The 18,072-nt window shown below is 40.8% G+C and overlaps 1 protein-coding gene across 1 annotated transcript; it reads left to right on the forward strand.

Annotated features, from left to right (window-relative positions):
* Positions 1-788: 788 nt before the first annotated feature.
* Positions 789-12,219, forward strand: LOC109874431 (vesicle-associated membrane protein 2-like). The gene is made up of 5 exons (XM_020466331.2): positions 789-1,105; positions 6,923-7,025; positions 7,273-7,431; positions 7,611-7,662; positions 7,845-12,219. Coding segments are annotated over exons 1-5 (333 nt in total). The 5' UTR covers positions 789-1,103; the 3' UTR covers positions 7,862-12,219.
* The last annotated feature ends 5,853 nt before the right edge of the window (positions 12,220-18,072 follow it).

The following is an 18,072-nucleotide window of genomic DNA, read 5'->3' on the forward strand; positions in this document are numbered from 1 at the left end:
TTAAAAACAATAGAAATAACCATGAATAAAAGTAATTTTTCTTGTAAAAAACATCCAATTCTGTAAAAGCCTTTAAAATGTGTACAAATGATTTAACAAAAGTAAAACAGTTTTAAGACATGAAAAACATGTTAAAAAGTAACTTTGTTTAAAGGCTGTCTTCGGTCCTTTTGATACTTAAGTATATTTAAAACAAATAACTTTTTGACTTTTACTCAAGTAGTATTTTATTGGGAGACTTTCACTTTTACCTGAGTCATTTTCTATTAAGGTATCTTCACTCAAGTATGCAAATTGGGTACTTTTTCCACCACTGTAGACTATGGAAGTGTTGCCAGGCATTAATATCAGGTTAATATCTGATTTGCCTAGTTAAATAAAGGTAAAAAATAAATACAAAATATCCAACCTTTATACACCACGGTAGTTAAATCTCAATTCTCGGGATTAACCTGCTGGTTTCAATGAGGCTGGAGTTTCATCCCACCCCTTTACAAGGAACGCCATTTTGTTGACGTTCCATCCACCTTTAATGAGGTCCACCCTCAAAATGACAATAGGCCACTCTGCCTTTTCAACTGATACATTATGGTTTTCAATGAGACATAGTTTCCTAACCATTAAGATTTTATGGATTTTAAAACTGATCAACCCCTGGTAAACCTTGACCGTATATGGGCACACCATATGTCTTCCATTCCTTTGGCTGACCACCCCTTTAAACCTGCGGCTCCCTTGATGACGAATGACGTCATCAAGCCATTTTCGTTCCCCTAATCCAAGTGTCTGTTTATTACATGTTCATTACAGTACTGACACAGAGGAGTCTAGCTGTAGCTCAGTTATAATAAAACGATATTGGCGAGGTGCGGCATAAAAGAAGCACACGAACGGAGAAAAGGGGAACATTTACAAGGGGAAATAAACACTTATTGGTGGTAAACATTATCACTCCCTCCTATATAAAACGCCAGAAGAGGGAATCAATTGAGAAGGAGCGAGAGGAAAAAGAGCGCTGAAGGCAGCCCACTCAATAGCCACTTATTAGGCGAATAGCCTACATTCCAGTCGGATTTGCGTACATTAATAAACCATCATAAGAAATGTGAGTATCACCCTGTTGCCTAACCTACTGGTGACGTGTATTTTCTTTGTTGGCTTGTTGTCTAATGTGAATGTATCATTCCATGGTCGGTGGGCAGCAGGGTGCAAGCCTATTTGTTGTTCAGAAATGGTTTTAGAAAGTCAATTAAATTAACAATTGTCTCCAATAAATATATGGCATTTGAATCATGCGTCAGGGTTAAAGACCACTATAATTGCATTATCATTGTGTTGATTAACTATATTTACTATTTGATGTTTATTTATCAACATTTACTGACAACACATTATAACACACATAGGTTAAATGGGATATATCCAACATTAGCCTATAGGCTATTCCATAGGCGTCGAATAACGGTTACTCATTGGCCCCTGTTGTCAGCCATATTCCTTTACAACATATTTCAGTCACGTTGGCTATTTATAATTAGGTATATTTATTCACATTTAAAATATGTATTTTCTTATCATTGGAATTGGACATGAACGCGTTTTCTCCGGGTTGAACTGGTTTGATTTGAATGGGTTGACGTCCGTTTATTCGTCTGTAGACTATCTGAATATCCATTTGTAAAATTAAATTGGAATTGAAAGTAGAAAACCTACACATTTCTAATTTGGTTATTTGGATTGGTTTCTGCTAAGACAAATGAATGGATACTGCTCAAAAGACACTTATTATGAGCAACTTCGACCTAAAAACATATTTGATTTAATTCAACATGTTTAACATCTTATTAGAGAAGCAACACATCCATATTATCTTGGATGTAATGGATGTAGAGGTGACTATTATTAGCCATTTTATGGGTTTAGCCTACTTGATATTGCTAACCAACGGTGGTGGTGGGGGTAACTGACGCTCATATCTGTCGATTGTCGCGCGATTTAAGTATTTTATTTGAGGACTCGAGGCTACACTGGGGATGTGACCGTTTTCTGATCCTTTCCTTGACAAGCTATAGCCCTACTATGTTCACTCGTCTGTATTTTTTGTTTTTTTGCGACTGCTAGGTTACAGGACGCAGGTGTTTCACTGCCAGGGAAGATGGCCGTGTTAGTCTTTTCTCTGTTGATTCGTGCATACAAACAAGGTGTTGAAACAGACTACCGGTACATCTCGTTGAGGCCAGGCAACAAATGTCAATGTTACATCTTCAACATGCTGTTGATAAACACATGTAGCCATACCATTGGTTATGCATGCATCCTATTTTCTCACGGTAACGCCCCCGATAAATTGGTGGTGACATTGCTTTCAGACGAAACTCAGGACCGCCCTCACCTTTTCAACAAACATGAAACCCCCTCTCTTTATGCTAACTGAAATGGGAGAAATGTTGGGGAACCATGCAACGCCCGTGCCAATCCTACTTTTCAACACAGGACAGCGCTGCCTTTCGTTGTTTTCCCACGGTGCTGAAACCGATTTACAGGCTAGTCCACTTTGTGACTATGGTGTGTGTGAGCGCTGTCTCGTAATGGATAAAAGACTATTTGTAAATGCTTCATTTGAATGTTTATGTCAATCGGTCATTTAAAGTGAAGAAAGACGTTTATTTAGGCCTACTAGTTAATGTAGTTGCCTATTAATAACAAAATGCTAATTGTCGTGTGCGTGTGTGTAGAATGATCAAGCAGAGCATGACAGCTGTTTTTCAAAGGGAATATGAACTGTTAACTGGCTGATATGCTGATTTGCTTAACAAGGGACGTTTTTTTCCATCATATTGGTTGAGGACGTTGCCAATGTGAGTTAGGCCTGCACTGTAAATAAAACTGTAATTAATATAGTAATTTGAGGTATTATCAGTAAAACAACTCTGAAACGTTTTACTGCAGCATATTGTAAATTATGGAGTCTTGTGGGGAAATGGCTCTATTTCGATTCTTACTGTAAATCCATCCGACAGAATACAGTACCGTACTGTATTCCGTACTGTATCTTTAGACTGACAAAAACCTTTGACCACTAGTTTGATGCATGGTATTGTTGTTTCTGGCTCATTAACATATTTTGAGGCATATTTGCTGCACCTGCGAGAGAGAATGTTGTGCCAATTTAACTTATATTTGGTTTTAGAGCCAGCCCCATCAATTTAAACGGAATAGTGGAGAGATTGGAGTGGCAGCAAGTCTTAAACCTTAAATGGTTGAGCGTTTTGACAAGTTCTTTTGCTCTGTTTTGCCCTGTAGTCATTGCCAATTTAGAAGCCTCTGTTAAGGCCTTTAGAAGTGCAAGTGATATAAAACACCAAATATTCATTAAAATGATGTAATGTGTGAACACTTTAAATCAAATCAAATCAAATCAAATCAAATGTATTTGTCACATACACATGGTTAGCAGATGTTATTGCGAGTGTAGCGAAATGCTTGTGCTTCTAGTTCCGACAATGCAGTAATAACGAACAAGTAATCTAACTAACAATTCCCAAAAAAAACTACTGTCTTATACAGAGTGTAAGGGGATAAAGAATATGTACATAAGGATATATGAATGAGTGATGGTACAGAGCAGCATAGGCAAGATACAGTAGATGATATCGAGTACAGTATATACATATGAGATGAGTATGTAAACCAAGTGGCATAGTTAAAGTGGCTAGTGATACATGTATTACATAAGGATGCAGTCGATGATATAGAGTACAGTATCTACGTATGCATATGAGATGAATAATGTAGGGTAAGTAACATTATATAAGGTAGCATTGTTTAAAGTGGCTAGCGATATATTTACATCATTTCCCGTCAATTCCCATGATTAAAGTGGCTGGAGTAGAGTCAGTGGCATTGACAGTGTGTTGGCAGTAGCCACTCAATGTTAGTGGTGGCTGTTTAACAGTCTGATGGCCTTGAGATAGAAGCTGTTTTTCAGTCTCTCGGTCCCAGCTTTGATGCACCTGTACTGACCTCGCCTTCTGGATGACAGCGGGGTGAACAGGCAGTGGCTCGGGTGGTTGATGTCCTTGATGATCTTTATGGCCTTCCTGTAGCATCGGGTGGTGTAGGTGTCCTGGAGGGCAGGTAGTTTGCCCCCGGTGATGCGTTGTGCAGTAAACCTGCTTGCTCCAATCCGTTGTAATAACAGAAAAATACTGTGAAATACAAACCCCTCCCCTCAATGAATTAATCAATGAATTCATTCCAATCACGGTAGCATTTACTTTTCTACAGTATAATACAGTAAAATGTACGGCACTGTACTGTGTGTCATTACACAGTACTTGATTTGATACCATATGTATATTACAGTAGGTGTACTTTAATATGATATACAGACTTTTAATTGCCACCAAGCTGCCTGTACTAAAAATTCATGGTAACCCCTTTACAGCGTGGTCTTGCCCTGGATTTCCCCCACGGCTGCTGTCGTCACTCCATTAGTCTTATTTCCGAGGCTAGTTTACACAATACATTTTGTCGTTCACATTGAATATTTTCCCCGTCACTGTGCACACAATCCACCCTCTGCTTTTATCTCGAGTCCCTGAGAAAACAATGGTTGTTGTAGGCAATGATCTACAAAACACACAGGGTGAGTTGCCAATAACCGTCCTCATCCATCGTTCATCTCGCTTTTCGCGGCGCAGTGACGATGGTCCCTTCTGCAGTGAAGGTGAAAGACACTGGGCAGGATTTGGCCTGTAAACAAGATGAGAAAGAACACGACCAACCTAGACATCACTAACATAATGGAGGCTCCCAGTAAAATACATACGATTTGGGTAGCATAATCATTCATGTGGCAAAATGGCACAAGCCAGAAAATGTATGTTTCCAGACAGGGCGTGCTTTGGACTGATAAAGCCAGGCAAACGAAAACATCAGGAGTGTACAAAAGGATTTGTAGCCACATGGAGATTAGCTGTGTGTGACGGACTTAAAGGTGACCTTTATACTGAGTTTTGTCTCACTCTGCTGGAGGAAGAGGGTCACTACCGACAGGAGGCAGCCTCAAGATGTAGTTGAGAAACAAGATTGAAAGCGGTTCATACTCAACGCGGTGTATTAATTATTTCCCACTTATCCCTATAATATCCCTATGATTATACAATAATAAAAAGGCTACAGAGACTTCAAATTAAATAACATTGAGTTTGATACTCACTCTCACATACAGTTAGAGCTATTATGAAAATGACTACTTCCATAAAGCCATTTAGTTTACAGTGTATGACCCCTGCTTGGGGGTGCAGTTACAGTTACACAACTATTGCTCTACTTGGGTGCTGGAAATACTGGCGAGACACAATACACGCCATCATCACACCGAAACAAAAAAAGTTACAGTTTAAGTGGGAAGTTTACATACACTTAGGTTGGAGTCATTAAAACTTGTTTTTCAACCACTCCACTAATTTCTTGTTAACAAACTATAGTTTTGGAAAGTCAATTAGGACATCTACTTTGTGCATGACACAAGTAATTTTTCCAACAATTGTTTTGATAGATTATTTCACTGTATCGCAATTCCAGTGGGTCAGAAGTTTACATACACTAAGTTGACTGTGCCTTTAAACAGCTTGGAAAATTCCAGAAAATAATGTCATGGCTTTAAAAGCTTCTGATAGGCTAATTGAGATAATTTGAGTCAATTGGAGGTGTACCTGTCAATGTATTTCAGGGCCTACTTTCAAACTCAGTGCCTCTTTGCTTGACATCATGGGAAAATCAAAAGAAATCAGCCAAGAACTCAGAAAAAAATTGTATACCTCCACAAGTCTGGTTCATCCTTGGGAGCATATTCCAAACGCCTGAAGGTACCACATTCATCTGTACAAAGAATAGTATGCAAGTATAAACACAATAGGACCACGCAGCCATCATACCGCTCAGGAAGGAGACGTGTTCTGTCTCCTAGAGATGAATGTACTTTGGTGCAAAAAGTGCAAATCAATCCCAGAATAACAGCAAAGCACCTTGTGAATATGCTGGAGGAAACAGGTACAAAAGTATCTATATCCACAGTAAAATGAGTCCTATATCGACATAAACTGAAAGGCCGCTCCGCAAGGAAGATGCCACTGCTCCAAAACCGCCATAAAAAAGCATTTTTGGAGAAATGTCCTTTGGTCTGACGAAACAAAAATATAACTGTTTGGCCATAATGACCATCGTTATGTTTGGAGGAAAAAGGGGGAAGCTTGCAAGCCGAAGAACACCATCCCAACCGTGAAGCACGGGGGTGGCAGCATCATGTTGTGGGGGTGCTTTTCTGCAGGAGAGACTGGTGCACTTCACAAAATAGAAACAGAGAATGTGATGGTTTGGATTCATTCAGAACCTCACTGAATGTGCTTCAGTAGTGGGTGTTATGAATACAGTGGAAAAGAGTTGTAAGCACAGCTGATTCTTATCATTGCATTTCATGCTTGGTGGATAATTGTATCTAGGCCCTTGGATCCTGGTGTTGGATGTTACTGTTCAGTATTTATAAACCATTCAGCCTGTTGAGGCTCATTAAAGAGAGATATCCTGCCTACCTTTCCCATCATCCAGTCAAGCTGTTGACTTGATCCAAACCTATAAGGTTGAGATTCAGCCTCAGTGAGTACTGTGATGGTGGATAATTCCAAGCAATCTGGAGGCGAAAGAAACGCACACCGGTTTAGGCGAGGTGCTGGCTAGCGGAGTAGAAGACTTGAAAAAGAAAAGGATAATTCCAAGCAGCCATGATTTGATAGTAATTTATTTGACTTTTATGTACCAAAAGGATTGGTTTGCCTATTTAGTAGATGCATTTATTACTACATGTTCATTCTTACATCATTGAAGGTGAATAGACTGACGAGTTGTGTTTGATTGACAGGTCTGCCCCAGCTGCTGCCGGCGCCCCCGCAGATGGAGCGGCGCCCCCTCCCAACCTCACCAGCAACCGCCGCCTGCAACAGACACAGGCTCAGGTGGATGAGGTGAGGAACATGCAGACACACTCACCTTGTATTACACACGTACTGACCCACAGAAATATCTTTACATTGCTCACATGCTGTGAATAGTCACAAGCTGACATGAACTGGATGAATGCGTGTCCAACACACTAATGTAAACAATACATTACTCTATGTGACACTGTGGAAAACACACACAGCCACTCAGTCTGAGATGATTGAGTGATTCACCCTGTCCGCTTTCGGCACATGTTTCTTCCCTCCCCAGGTGGTGGATATCATGCGTGTAAACGTGGATAAGGTTCTGGAGCGTGATCAGAAGCTGTCAGAGCTGGATGATCGGGCCGATGCTCTGCAGGCTGGAGCCTCACAGTTCGAGACCAGCGCTGCAAAACTCAAGAACAAGTATTGGTGGAAGAATGCCAAGGTAAGGGTATAGACTGGGATAGATAGTACATTAATTCATGATAATAGTAATTTCCTTTGAGGCTTTTCAGACTCATGTTAAAACATAATTAAATGAATTAAAAGTATACTTTGTGATTAACCTCATGTTTCATCCCCCCTGATTTACTGCCTCTCCATGTCCAACTCTGCTTCCTCTAGATGATGATTATCCTGGGGCTGATATGTGCGATTGTCCTCATTGTCCTCATTGGTAAGGTTCACACCCACACTCTTCCTGCCATGGCAGTTTGAATGAAGATATACTCTCTGCTTCAAAATTATATATATATATATATTTTTCTCTCCCTCTCTCTCTCTCTCTCTCTCTCTCTCTCTCTCTCTCTCTCTCTCTCGCTCTCTCCTCTTTCTCTCTCTCTAATTATCTCTCTCCAGTCTACTTCAGCACCTAAGATGAGTGGCTCCTACCCCAGTCTGCAGTCAAGACTGCCCGCTTCCTTGCAACAGAAAATCCTTTAAATTGACGAGGAAATGATCCACTAACGTTGAATTCATTAAATTGCTCCTAAATAGTCTCAATATGACCCTGCCCTGAACGCCCTGACCCCCTCAACCCCTGCTTCCACCGCCTCACCTCTGGACTCCTGTCAGTCTATGTCCTGTAAATCTGTGGACCTGCCTCCTTTGTAAATACTTCCTGCTTTTCTAATCTGTCGTTCATACTCAGACTCCAATACTTGTTGTGATTGTTACCGATGACAACAACAGAAAAGGAAAATGATGACCCTGGTGATAATTGTTATATACCAGACATATATATAGTTCTTTGTAGAGTTTTATTCTGATATAATGTTTTTGTAGGTTGTGTGTGGGTGTGCGTTTTGTATTTTTTAATTTTTGTATTAATTTGACTTATGCTTCAGATTTGAACTACTGCCTATTAATCAGAGTGTGTATATCTTGCACATTCTCTCTCACTGTCTCTGCCTGCCTCTGGATTTCTCTCTCTTGCTCTGTCTCACATAGAGTATAGGTGCATCTTTGCACAGTGACATAGTCTCCTTTAACCGAGGTACTTCATCAATATTCCCATCCTCTTCTCCCATCTTTTGCTTCTCCATCACTTTCTCTCTTCTATACCATGTAGCCATACTGTCTCTTCAGAATCCTTTCACCCTTTCTCTTTGTTTTAGTTTCTGTTTCCCTGTCTGTTGTTTCCTAGTCATATACCTTCTCTTTTTAAACTACCATTAGAATTGGACCAATGTCTTTAGATGTTTTTATTTTACTTGGTGTCTTATTTCGAGAACATTCCTTGATGGCAGTCTAGTACAAATGCTGTCACTGTAGCACATGTATGTGTGAGTATCTTTGAAAACAGAAAATAGATAGCCTGTATAAAGTAAATATTATCGTAGAGATCAATATAACAAGCCAGAGTGGGGAAAATAACAATATTGATAGAAAGGAGGGTTGACTAGTTTTTGTTTGGTGGATCATAATTTGAACCTGATTCATTTGTTCATTTCAGCAACATCAAAATTGCATAAAGTTGCTGTGACAATGGACCAATCCTACAGAGATGACATTACTAACTAAACAATCACAATGACACAGTAAAGCCTTAGTCTCTAATCAAAACATATCACCTTAATGGTCAAAATGTTCCCACCAACTCTTTATTTTGTGTAGGGGGAATGGCTGACTGAAAACGGATAGGTGGTGTGAAATGCACAAAGAACTTTGATATTGATGGCGCTGTCTGACTGGTCAACAGAATGACCGCTGTCTGACTGGTCAACAGAATGACCGCTGTCTGACTGGTCAACAGAATGACCGCTGTCTGACTGGTCAACAGAATGACCGCTGTCTGACTGGTCGACAGAATGACCGGCAGAGAGAGAACCTCTTGTAGCAAAACCTCACCTATTGATGAGCACATACACAGACAACTCAGCCTTATTTGAAAGTGAAGGTACAAGTATTAAGATAGATGAAGCAACTGGCATAGACAAACAGTAGTAGAACAAGAGGATCTAGGGAAAGGGACTAACTTGGGTCATGGGTACCAGCTTCATCGACAGATTCAGAGTTGCTGTAAAACTTAAGTGAACATTCCTAGAAATGTCATGAAAAACGTCTTAGCATTCCAGCACACAAGATAGAGTGAGCGTTTAGCTAGTACTGTGGTTCTCTCTCTTTCTTTAATTTCTCCCTAGTTACTGCCTTTTTCTTTTTTAAACATACTAATAGAGTATATTTTATATAGCATATTTTTGTGTTTGTGTGAAGCAGACAGGTAAAGAGGAGACTGAACTCAAGCAGGGCTTCACTAACTGCTGTGAGCAGTGAGCTCCTCTCTACCTTTTTGTGTGTATGTGTCTTTTTGCGGTTTACCTCTGTAAGATAAACACTGCCAAGAAACTAGGGAGAGGCTTTTATTTTCTGTTATTTTCTCATTGGTGCCCTTAATGGTATGGTCTTAGTGGATTGCTCTTGCATGGTTACCTCTTGTCCCATGTCCCCGTAAAGGCCTACCTGTTGCTAATGCTATCGATCTGCCAGCTCTGTTAGCCTACGTTATGAGTAGTAACAGAAAGACCCCTGGAACTGTGGGATATATAGTTGTTCCCATAGGTTATGTCACTTCAACATGACCTCTTCCCCTCTGTTCCACCGGATCTGCATACTTCCTACATCCTCTTGTTTCACCTCCGTCCCCAGCTCCCCCCTCACTGATTCAGGATCCTACACTGTGAATGTGTGTGTGAGTGTGTGTTGGTGAAACACTGCCGCCCTGGGAATATCCCTAGTTTATTTTGACAGATTAGGCCACTTAGACCTCACCGATGTGGGAAAGATGTTTCCATGACAACTGAATTCGATGAGCAGAGTGGTGAGGTAACACATTAGCCCACTGACTCTTTCAGACTGGTCAAGTTTGCCAATTTTCCAGGTATGCTCCAGGAATATTAACTGGCAGAGCCCCCCCCCCAACCACCCATCACTTTACGAATAAACAGCACAGATATTCCCTTGCTCTTTCTCTCGCCCCCCCCCACTCTCTCTTTCTTTCTCCTCTCTCTCTCTCTCTCTCTCTCTCTCTTATCACACACATGTTAATGGGAATGGCCTTATCCATTATCTCCCTGTGAAGCATATCCCCCCACCCTCCCCCTTTAATCCACTTAAGTAGAGCAAACTAATTCAGAGGGAAATTACCAAAGACCAGGTCTTCTTGCTTATGCTGCCAACTGCCATCAAAAACAAGTAGAGGAACACAACATATTTTACCCGGGTCACTTTAACAGCAATAGTACTGGTACCTGTTTTTGAAAGCATACCCTTAACCCAAAATACCTAGTCACATGACCTTTTAACCCTTTCAGATCTTAGTCAACATGTCATACCCGGCAAATAGATGGTGACATTATGTGCTATTTGAAGATATGCAAGAGAAACCAAACCTAAGTAAAATGTGCTTCATCCCCCTCCCCCATCATAAAACTACTTTAATCTGTACCAAGTCTTTAGACATATGCTCCTATAACTAATAATAGCACAACTTATCTTTTGTGTGTCTCTGTCGTGCTGACAACAATTTAAAGATAAAAAAAATATGAACGTTATCTATAGCTGTTTAACAAAACAAACAAAACACGTATAAAAACAAGTCTGTATTGTCTGGTGTTGTAGTGTGGGGGTATATTTGGGGGAAGGGGGTTCCTATTTCCTCAGGTCAGGGATTATAACAGTTCATGAAAATCTACAATGTGAAAACGAAAAACTACATGAAGCTATATAAACATTTGAATAGCAAATAATCACAATTTTGAAGGTGACAAAAATTTGAGGGCTGCCTTCGAGTTATTATTGTCTCAGTGGATTGGAGTGACATGACACGATGGGTCGGGGTAGGACTACTGTGTTGTTCACAAATCCAAGTGTTGACCTAAGAGTGCTCAGTAAATTTAGATACAAAAATAGACAATTTTATGTTCTATGAGTGCTCATTTTCTGTTGCTTTTTTTCTCTGTGAGGATGGGTCTGTGCAACTTTTAATGTCCAGGCACTTTTTCCTGTTGTATTCTGGGTGCATTTTGCGGGGCTAGAATATGATGTGGATGAGAATATTGTGTTATTGCCAACCCTAAGAGGTGTTCGGTGGATTCAACATAGGAGGCAACCTTTTGAGGCACTGGACCGTCACAGGTTGGCAATAAAATCACAATGCTCTAACTAAAACACATGAAATTTATAAAATATAATGTCGGACCCTATGTTTTCTTTGTAATTTGCATAAAGTTAGTAATAACTTAGGTATGATGTCAATGGCTTGGGTTGTGTGTACATTGGAAGAGGGGGGGAAAGATTAAATAAAGACTTGTTCTCTATGTTAATCATGTCAGACAAGTCAAGAAAATGGGATGTTACTGGAAAAATACATTTTATTTGAACCCTCTAGTCAAATTTCCAGAATTCTTAGAATGGTGTCACGATTCGAAACAGATTCCTCTGCTGTTAATATGATTATTTTTGTTTGAGCTGTTCATTTTGGGGAGGGAATATTATTTTGTTCTTTGAGGACTGTGGTTGGGGGAAGTGACAGTCAACATTGCCTCTTTTTGCCTTGCCTTTCAGGAGGGAATAGACTGGGGGATCATGGGTAATGTCTTCTGTTCAGTCTGTTTTATTTTATTTATTGCGTTTTTGTTTTGAATGGGATTGTATATTCAACAAAGTGGATTGCAATGTACCAGAGGAAACCAATTTAAAACCAGAAGTACATAAAAAACATTTGTAGTGTAAATCTATAAATCTCTTATTATATTGATGAACATCATGGAAATATATATATATATAGATATATATATTTCCATGATGTTCATTGGTTTTCCAATATATATATATATATTGGAAAACCAATCATTCTGATGACCTGTGTTTATTGTTCCGAGTTTGAAACTAATGATGAAATTAAATTAAATCTATGATAAAATGGGTCCAAATAGAATTGATTTATGTACAACTACATTGCAAACCAGATATATTTGTCATATGTCACCAAGACAGGATGGCATATCTCACTTGAATTTGAGCAAGAAAGAGATTAATCACACACCAAAAACATGAACCTAAAATAACTATAAATTGTCTTCACAAAATATTTTAGCAGACAGCCATCGCGTAGCTTTCATGGAATGTATGAATCACACACATAATCTCTCACCAATTTAGGGTTTCATCATCCTGGAGAGAAGATGTGGATTATACAATTATATTTAGGCTAGCTAGGGTTACCATGGGAAGGTGTCCATCTATGCTAGTAAAGACAACATTTGTTGAGTGTTCAGATCACCAACATTGTGAATCCACTCCAAAAAGCAGGAACCAAAGGCCAGGTCAGAAGAACACTGTGTGTGAACTGTACACTCAGATGAAGTTGTATGTACAGTTGAAGTCGGAGGATTACATACACCTTAACCAAATCCATTTAAACTCAGTTTTTCACAATTCCTGACATTTAATCCAAGTAAGAATTCCCTGTCTTTGGTCAGTTAGGATCACCACTTTATTTTAAGAATGTGAAATGTCAGAATAATAGTAGAGAGAATAATCTATTTAAGCTTTTATTTATTTAATCATATCTCAATTAGTATTTGGTAGCATTGCCTTTAAATTGTTTAACTTGGGTCAAACGTTTTGGGTAGTCTTCCACAAGCTTCCCACAATAAGTTGGGGGAATTTTGGCCCATTCCTCCTTACAGAGCTTGTGTAACTGAGTCAGGTTTGTAAGGCCTCCTTGCTCGCACATGTTTTTTCAGTTCTGCCCACTAGGATTGAGGTCAGGGCTTTGTGATGGCCACTCCAATACCTTGACTTTGTTGTCCTTAAGCCATTTTGCCACAACTTTGGAAGTATGCTTGGGGTCATTGTCCATTTGGAAGACCCATTTGCGACCAAGCTTTAACTTCCTGACTGATGTCTTGAGATGTTGCTTCAATATATTCACATCATTTTCCCCATCCTCATGATGCCATCTATTTTGTGAACTGCTCCACCTGCAGCAAAGCACCCCCACAACATGATGCTGCCACCCCCGTGCTTGATGGATGGGGTGGTGTTCTTCAGCTTGCCAGCCTCCCCCTTTTTCCTCTGAACATTATGATAACATTATGATAACATTATGGCCAAACAGTTATATTTTTGTTTCATCAGACCAGAGGACATTTCTCCAAAAAGCACAATCTTTGTCCCCATGTGCAGTTGCAAACCGTAGTCTGGCTTTTTTATGGCAGTTTTGGAGCAGTGGCTTCTTTCTTGTGTCTCCTTCCTGAGCGGTATGACGGCTGCGTGGTCCCATGGAGTTTATACTTGCATACTATTGTTTGTACAGATGAACATGGTACCTTCAGGCGTTTGGAAATTGCTCCCAAGGATGAACCAGACTTGTGGAGGTGTACTATTTTCTTGGTTGATTTCTTTTGATTTTCCCATGATGTCAAGCAAAGAGGCACTGAGTTTTAAGGTAGGCCTTGAAATACATCCACAGGTACACCTCCAATTGACTCAAATGATGTCAATGAGCCTATCAGAAGCTTCTAAAGCCATGACATAATTTTGGTTTTGGTTGCTAAAATTCTAAAAGTTCGCTTAATTTCAGTTTACGTGACAAAACAAGCAAATGTAGAGAATCAATGTATTGCATTTTGTGTAAGTTATTTTAAAATTTATTGTGTACACAATGCTGCTGCTACTGTCTCTTATGACCGAAATAACTTCTGGACATCAGAAAAACGATTACTCACCGTGAACTGGAAGAAACTTTTTCCTTTAATGAGTCCGACAAGAAGGATATCCTGCTTTCACTGGAACAGGCCCAGATCCACGCCTTTTGCGTAAAAAAAAGATGCCAGGAAAGGGGGCGCAGTTCGGGGATCCTTCTGAGAATCCGGAGGCGAGCGAGCAAATTCCCAATGCCTTCCATTCTTCGTGCTAACGTGCAATCTTTAGAAAATAAAATTGATGACCTACTATTAAGATTGTCCTACCAACGGGACATTAAAAACTGTAACATCTGTAACATCATATGTTTCACCGAGACGTGGCTGAACGAAGAAACGGACAATATAGAGCTGGCGGGATTTTCCATGCACCGGTAGAACAGAGACACTACCTCTGGTAAGACGAGGGGTGGGGGTGTGTGTCTTTTTGTCAATAACAGCTGGTGCGCAATGTCTAATATTAAAAAAGTCTCAAGGTATTGCTCGCCTGAGGTAGAGTACCTAATGAGAAGCTGTAGACCACACTATCTACCAAGAGAGTTCTCATCTGCATTTACTCGTAGCCTTCTATTTATCACCACAAAGCGAAGTTGGCACTAAGACCGTTCTCAACCAACTCTATAAGGCCATATACAAAGAAGCATATGCAGAAATGGTGTGGCAGGGGACTTTAATGCAGGCAAATTTAAATCAGTTTTACCAAATTTTGTGCAACCAGGGAAAAGCCAGGGGGAAAAAATCCTAGACCACCTTTACTCCACACACAGAGATGCATACAGAGCTCTCCCCCGCCCTCCATTTGGCAAATCTGAAATCCTCCTGATTCCTGCTTACAAGCAAAAACTAAAGCAGGAAGTACCAGTGGCTCAATACTGAAGTGGTCAGATGACGAGGATGCTACACTACAGGACTGTTTTGCTAGCAGAGACTGGAATATGTTCTGGGATTCATCCAATGGCATTGAGGAATACATCACCTCAGTCATCGGTTTCATCAATTAGTGCATCGATGACGTCGTCCCCACAGTGACTGTACGTACATATCCCAACCAGATGCCATGGATTACAGGCAACATCCGCATCGAGCTAAAGGCTAGAGCTGCCGTTTTCAAGGAGCGGGAGACTAATCCGGACTCTTTTAAGAAATCCTGCTATGCCCTCAGATGAACCCTCAAACGAGCAAAGCGTCAATACAGGATTCAGATTGAATCCTACTACACTGGCTCTGACGCTCGTCGGATGTGGCAGGGTTTGAAAACTATTACGGACTACAGAGGGAAACCTAGACGCGAGCTGCCGAGTGACGCGAGCCTACCAGACAAGCTAAATGCCTTTTATGCTCGCTTCGAGGCAAGCAACACTAAAGCATGCATGAGAGCACCAGCTGTTCCAGATGACTGTGTGATAATGCTCTCGGGTAGCCGATGTGAACAAAACCTTTAAACAGGTCAACATTCACAAACCCGCTGGGCCAGACGGATTACCAGGACGTGTACTCAAAGCATGCGCGGACCAACTGTCAAGTGTCTTCACTGACATTTTCAACCTCTCCCTGACCGAGTCTGTAATACCTACATGTTTCAAGCAGACCACCATAGTACCTGTGCCCAAGGAAGTGAAGGTAACCTGCCTAAATGATTACTGCCCCGTGACACTCACGTCGGTAGCCATGAAGTGCTTTGAAAGGCTGGTCATGGCTCACATCAACAGCATCCTCCCGGACACCCTAGACCCACTCCAATTCGCATACCACCCGAACAGATCCATAGATGACGCAATCTCAATCGCACTCCACACTGCCCTTTCCCACTTGGACAAAAGGAACACCTATGTGAGAATGCTGTTCATACAGCTCAGCGTTCAACACCAGAGTGCCCACGAAGCTTATCACTAAGCTAAGGACTCTGGGACTAAACACCTCCCTCTGCAACTGGATCCTAGACTTCCTGACGGGCCACACCCAGGTGGTAAGAGACGGCAACAATATGTCTGCCGCGCTGATCTTTAACTGGGGCCCCTCAGGGGTGTGCACTTAGTGCCCTCCTGTATTCCCTGTTCACCCACGACTATGTGGCCAAGCACGACTCCAACGCCATCATTAAGTTTGCTGACAACCCACGACAACGATGAGATGGCCTATAGGGAGGAGGTTGGAGAACTGGCAGTGTGGTGCCAGGACAACAACCTCTCCCTCAATGTGAGCAAGACAAAGAGGCTGATCGTGGACTACAGGAAAAGGCGGGCCGAACAGGCCCCTATTAACATTGAATGGGCTGTAGTGGAGTTGTTCGAGAGTTTCAAGTTCCTTGGTGTCCACATCACCAACGAACTATCATGGTCCAAACATACCAAGACAGTCGAATAATTCTGCACGCCCAATTTTTCAGTTTTTGATTTGTTAAAAAAAGTTTGAAATATCCAATAAATGTCGTTCCACTTCATGATTGTGTCCCACTTGTTGTTGATTCTTCACAAAAAAATACAGTTTTATATCTTTATGTTTGAAGCCTGAAATGTGGCAAAAGGTCGCAAAGTTCAAGGGGGCCGAATACTTTCGCAAGGCACTGTATAATAGGCGGTGTCAGAGGAAAGCCCATAAAATTGTCAGAGACTCCAGTAAACAAGTCATAGACTGTTTCCCTGCTACTACACGGCAAGCAGTACCGGAGCACCAATTCTAGGACCAAAAGGCTCCTCAACAGCTTCTACCCTCAAGCCATTAGACTGCAGAACAATTCATAAAAATCGTATCGCCCCTTGTACCCCCCAGTGTACAAACACTGTTGCTACTCGCTGTTTGTTTGTTACCTCGTCATAGTCACTTCGCCCCAACCTACATGTACAGATTACCTCAACTAGCCTGTACCCCTGCACACTGACTCGGTACCGGTGCCCCCTGTATATAGCCTTGTTATTGTTATTGTTTAACTTTTTATTGTAACTTTTTATTTGAGCCTACTTGGTAAATATTTTCGTCTTCTTGAACTGCACTTTTGGTTAAGAGCTTGTAAGTAAGCATTTCACGGTAAAGTCTACACGTATTCAGCGCATGTGGCAAATAAAGTTTGATTTGATTTGTTTCGAAGCATAGAAATAACACACATAGAACAGAGGGTTCACAAGTGGCGCAGCGGTCTAAGGCATGGCATCTCATTTCTAAGAGGCATCACTACAGTTGCTGATTCAAATCCAGGCTGTATCACATCCAGCCATGATAGGGAGTCCCATAGGGCAGCACACAATTGGCCCAGCGTCATCTGGGTTTGGCTGGGTAGGTTGCCATTGTAAATAAGAATTTGTTAGTAACTGACTTGCCAAGATAAAGGAAGGTAAAACATTAAAAGAACAGATCAACTGTTTCCTAGACTTTGTTTCAATGAGAATGACAGATATATAACTCAGGTAGGGTTGCCCCAAAAGCTACATATTGCAGGTTTAGGTTTTTTGCAACAGAATCGGCTGAATGAATACACCCCAGGTAGGCAGGTCCAAAAAGTCCGTAGCACCACCCAGTGGATGTTTACCATAACAATTACTTCATTGAATTGTGAATGCATGTCACCCCATGTGTCACCCCCCCATAGCTGCACCACATGACACATGTTGTTGGTGTTACTGCCCGAGATGAAATTATATTTCATTGTAATGCCCAAAGGGAAATGTAAACAATATAAATAATGAAGATATCATAAGGATCTAGAAACAATTAGAATCTGAAAACAATTAAAAGAGATGGGACTGAATGAATTATGGCTTTTGAAACTAGAATCCTTAGTTGCTACATCAATTTTTGGACTTATAAATGAATGATACCCATTGATTCTTGAAGAATATAATGTATAAATGCGTCATGAGCTTAGCTCAACTGTCATACCCCAT

The sequence above is a fragment of the Oncorhynchus kisutch genome, linkage group LG29, assembly GCF_002021735.2.
Source record: "Oncorhynchus kisutch isolate 150728-3 linkage group LG29, Okis_V2, whole genome shotgun sequence".
NCBI lineage: Eukaryota > Metazoa > Chordata > Actinopteri > Salmoniformes > Salmonidae > Oncorhynchus > Oncorhynchus kisutch.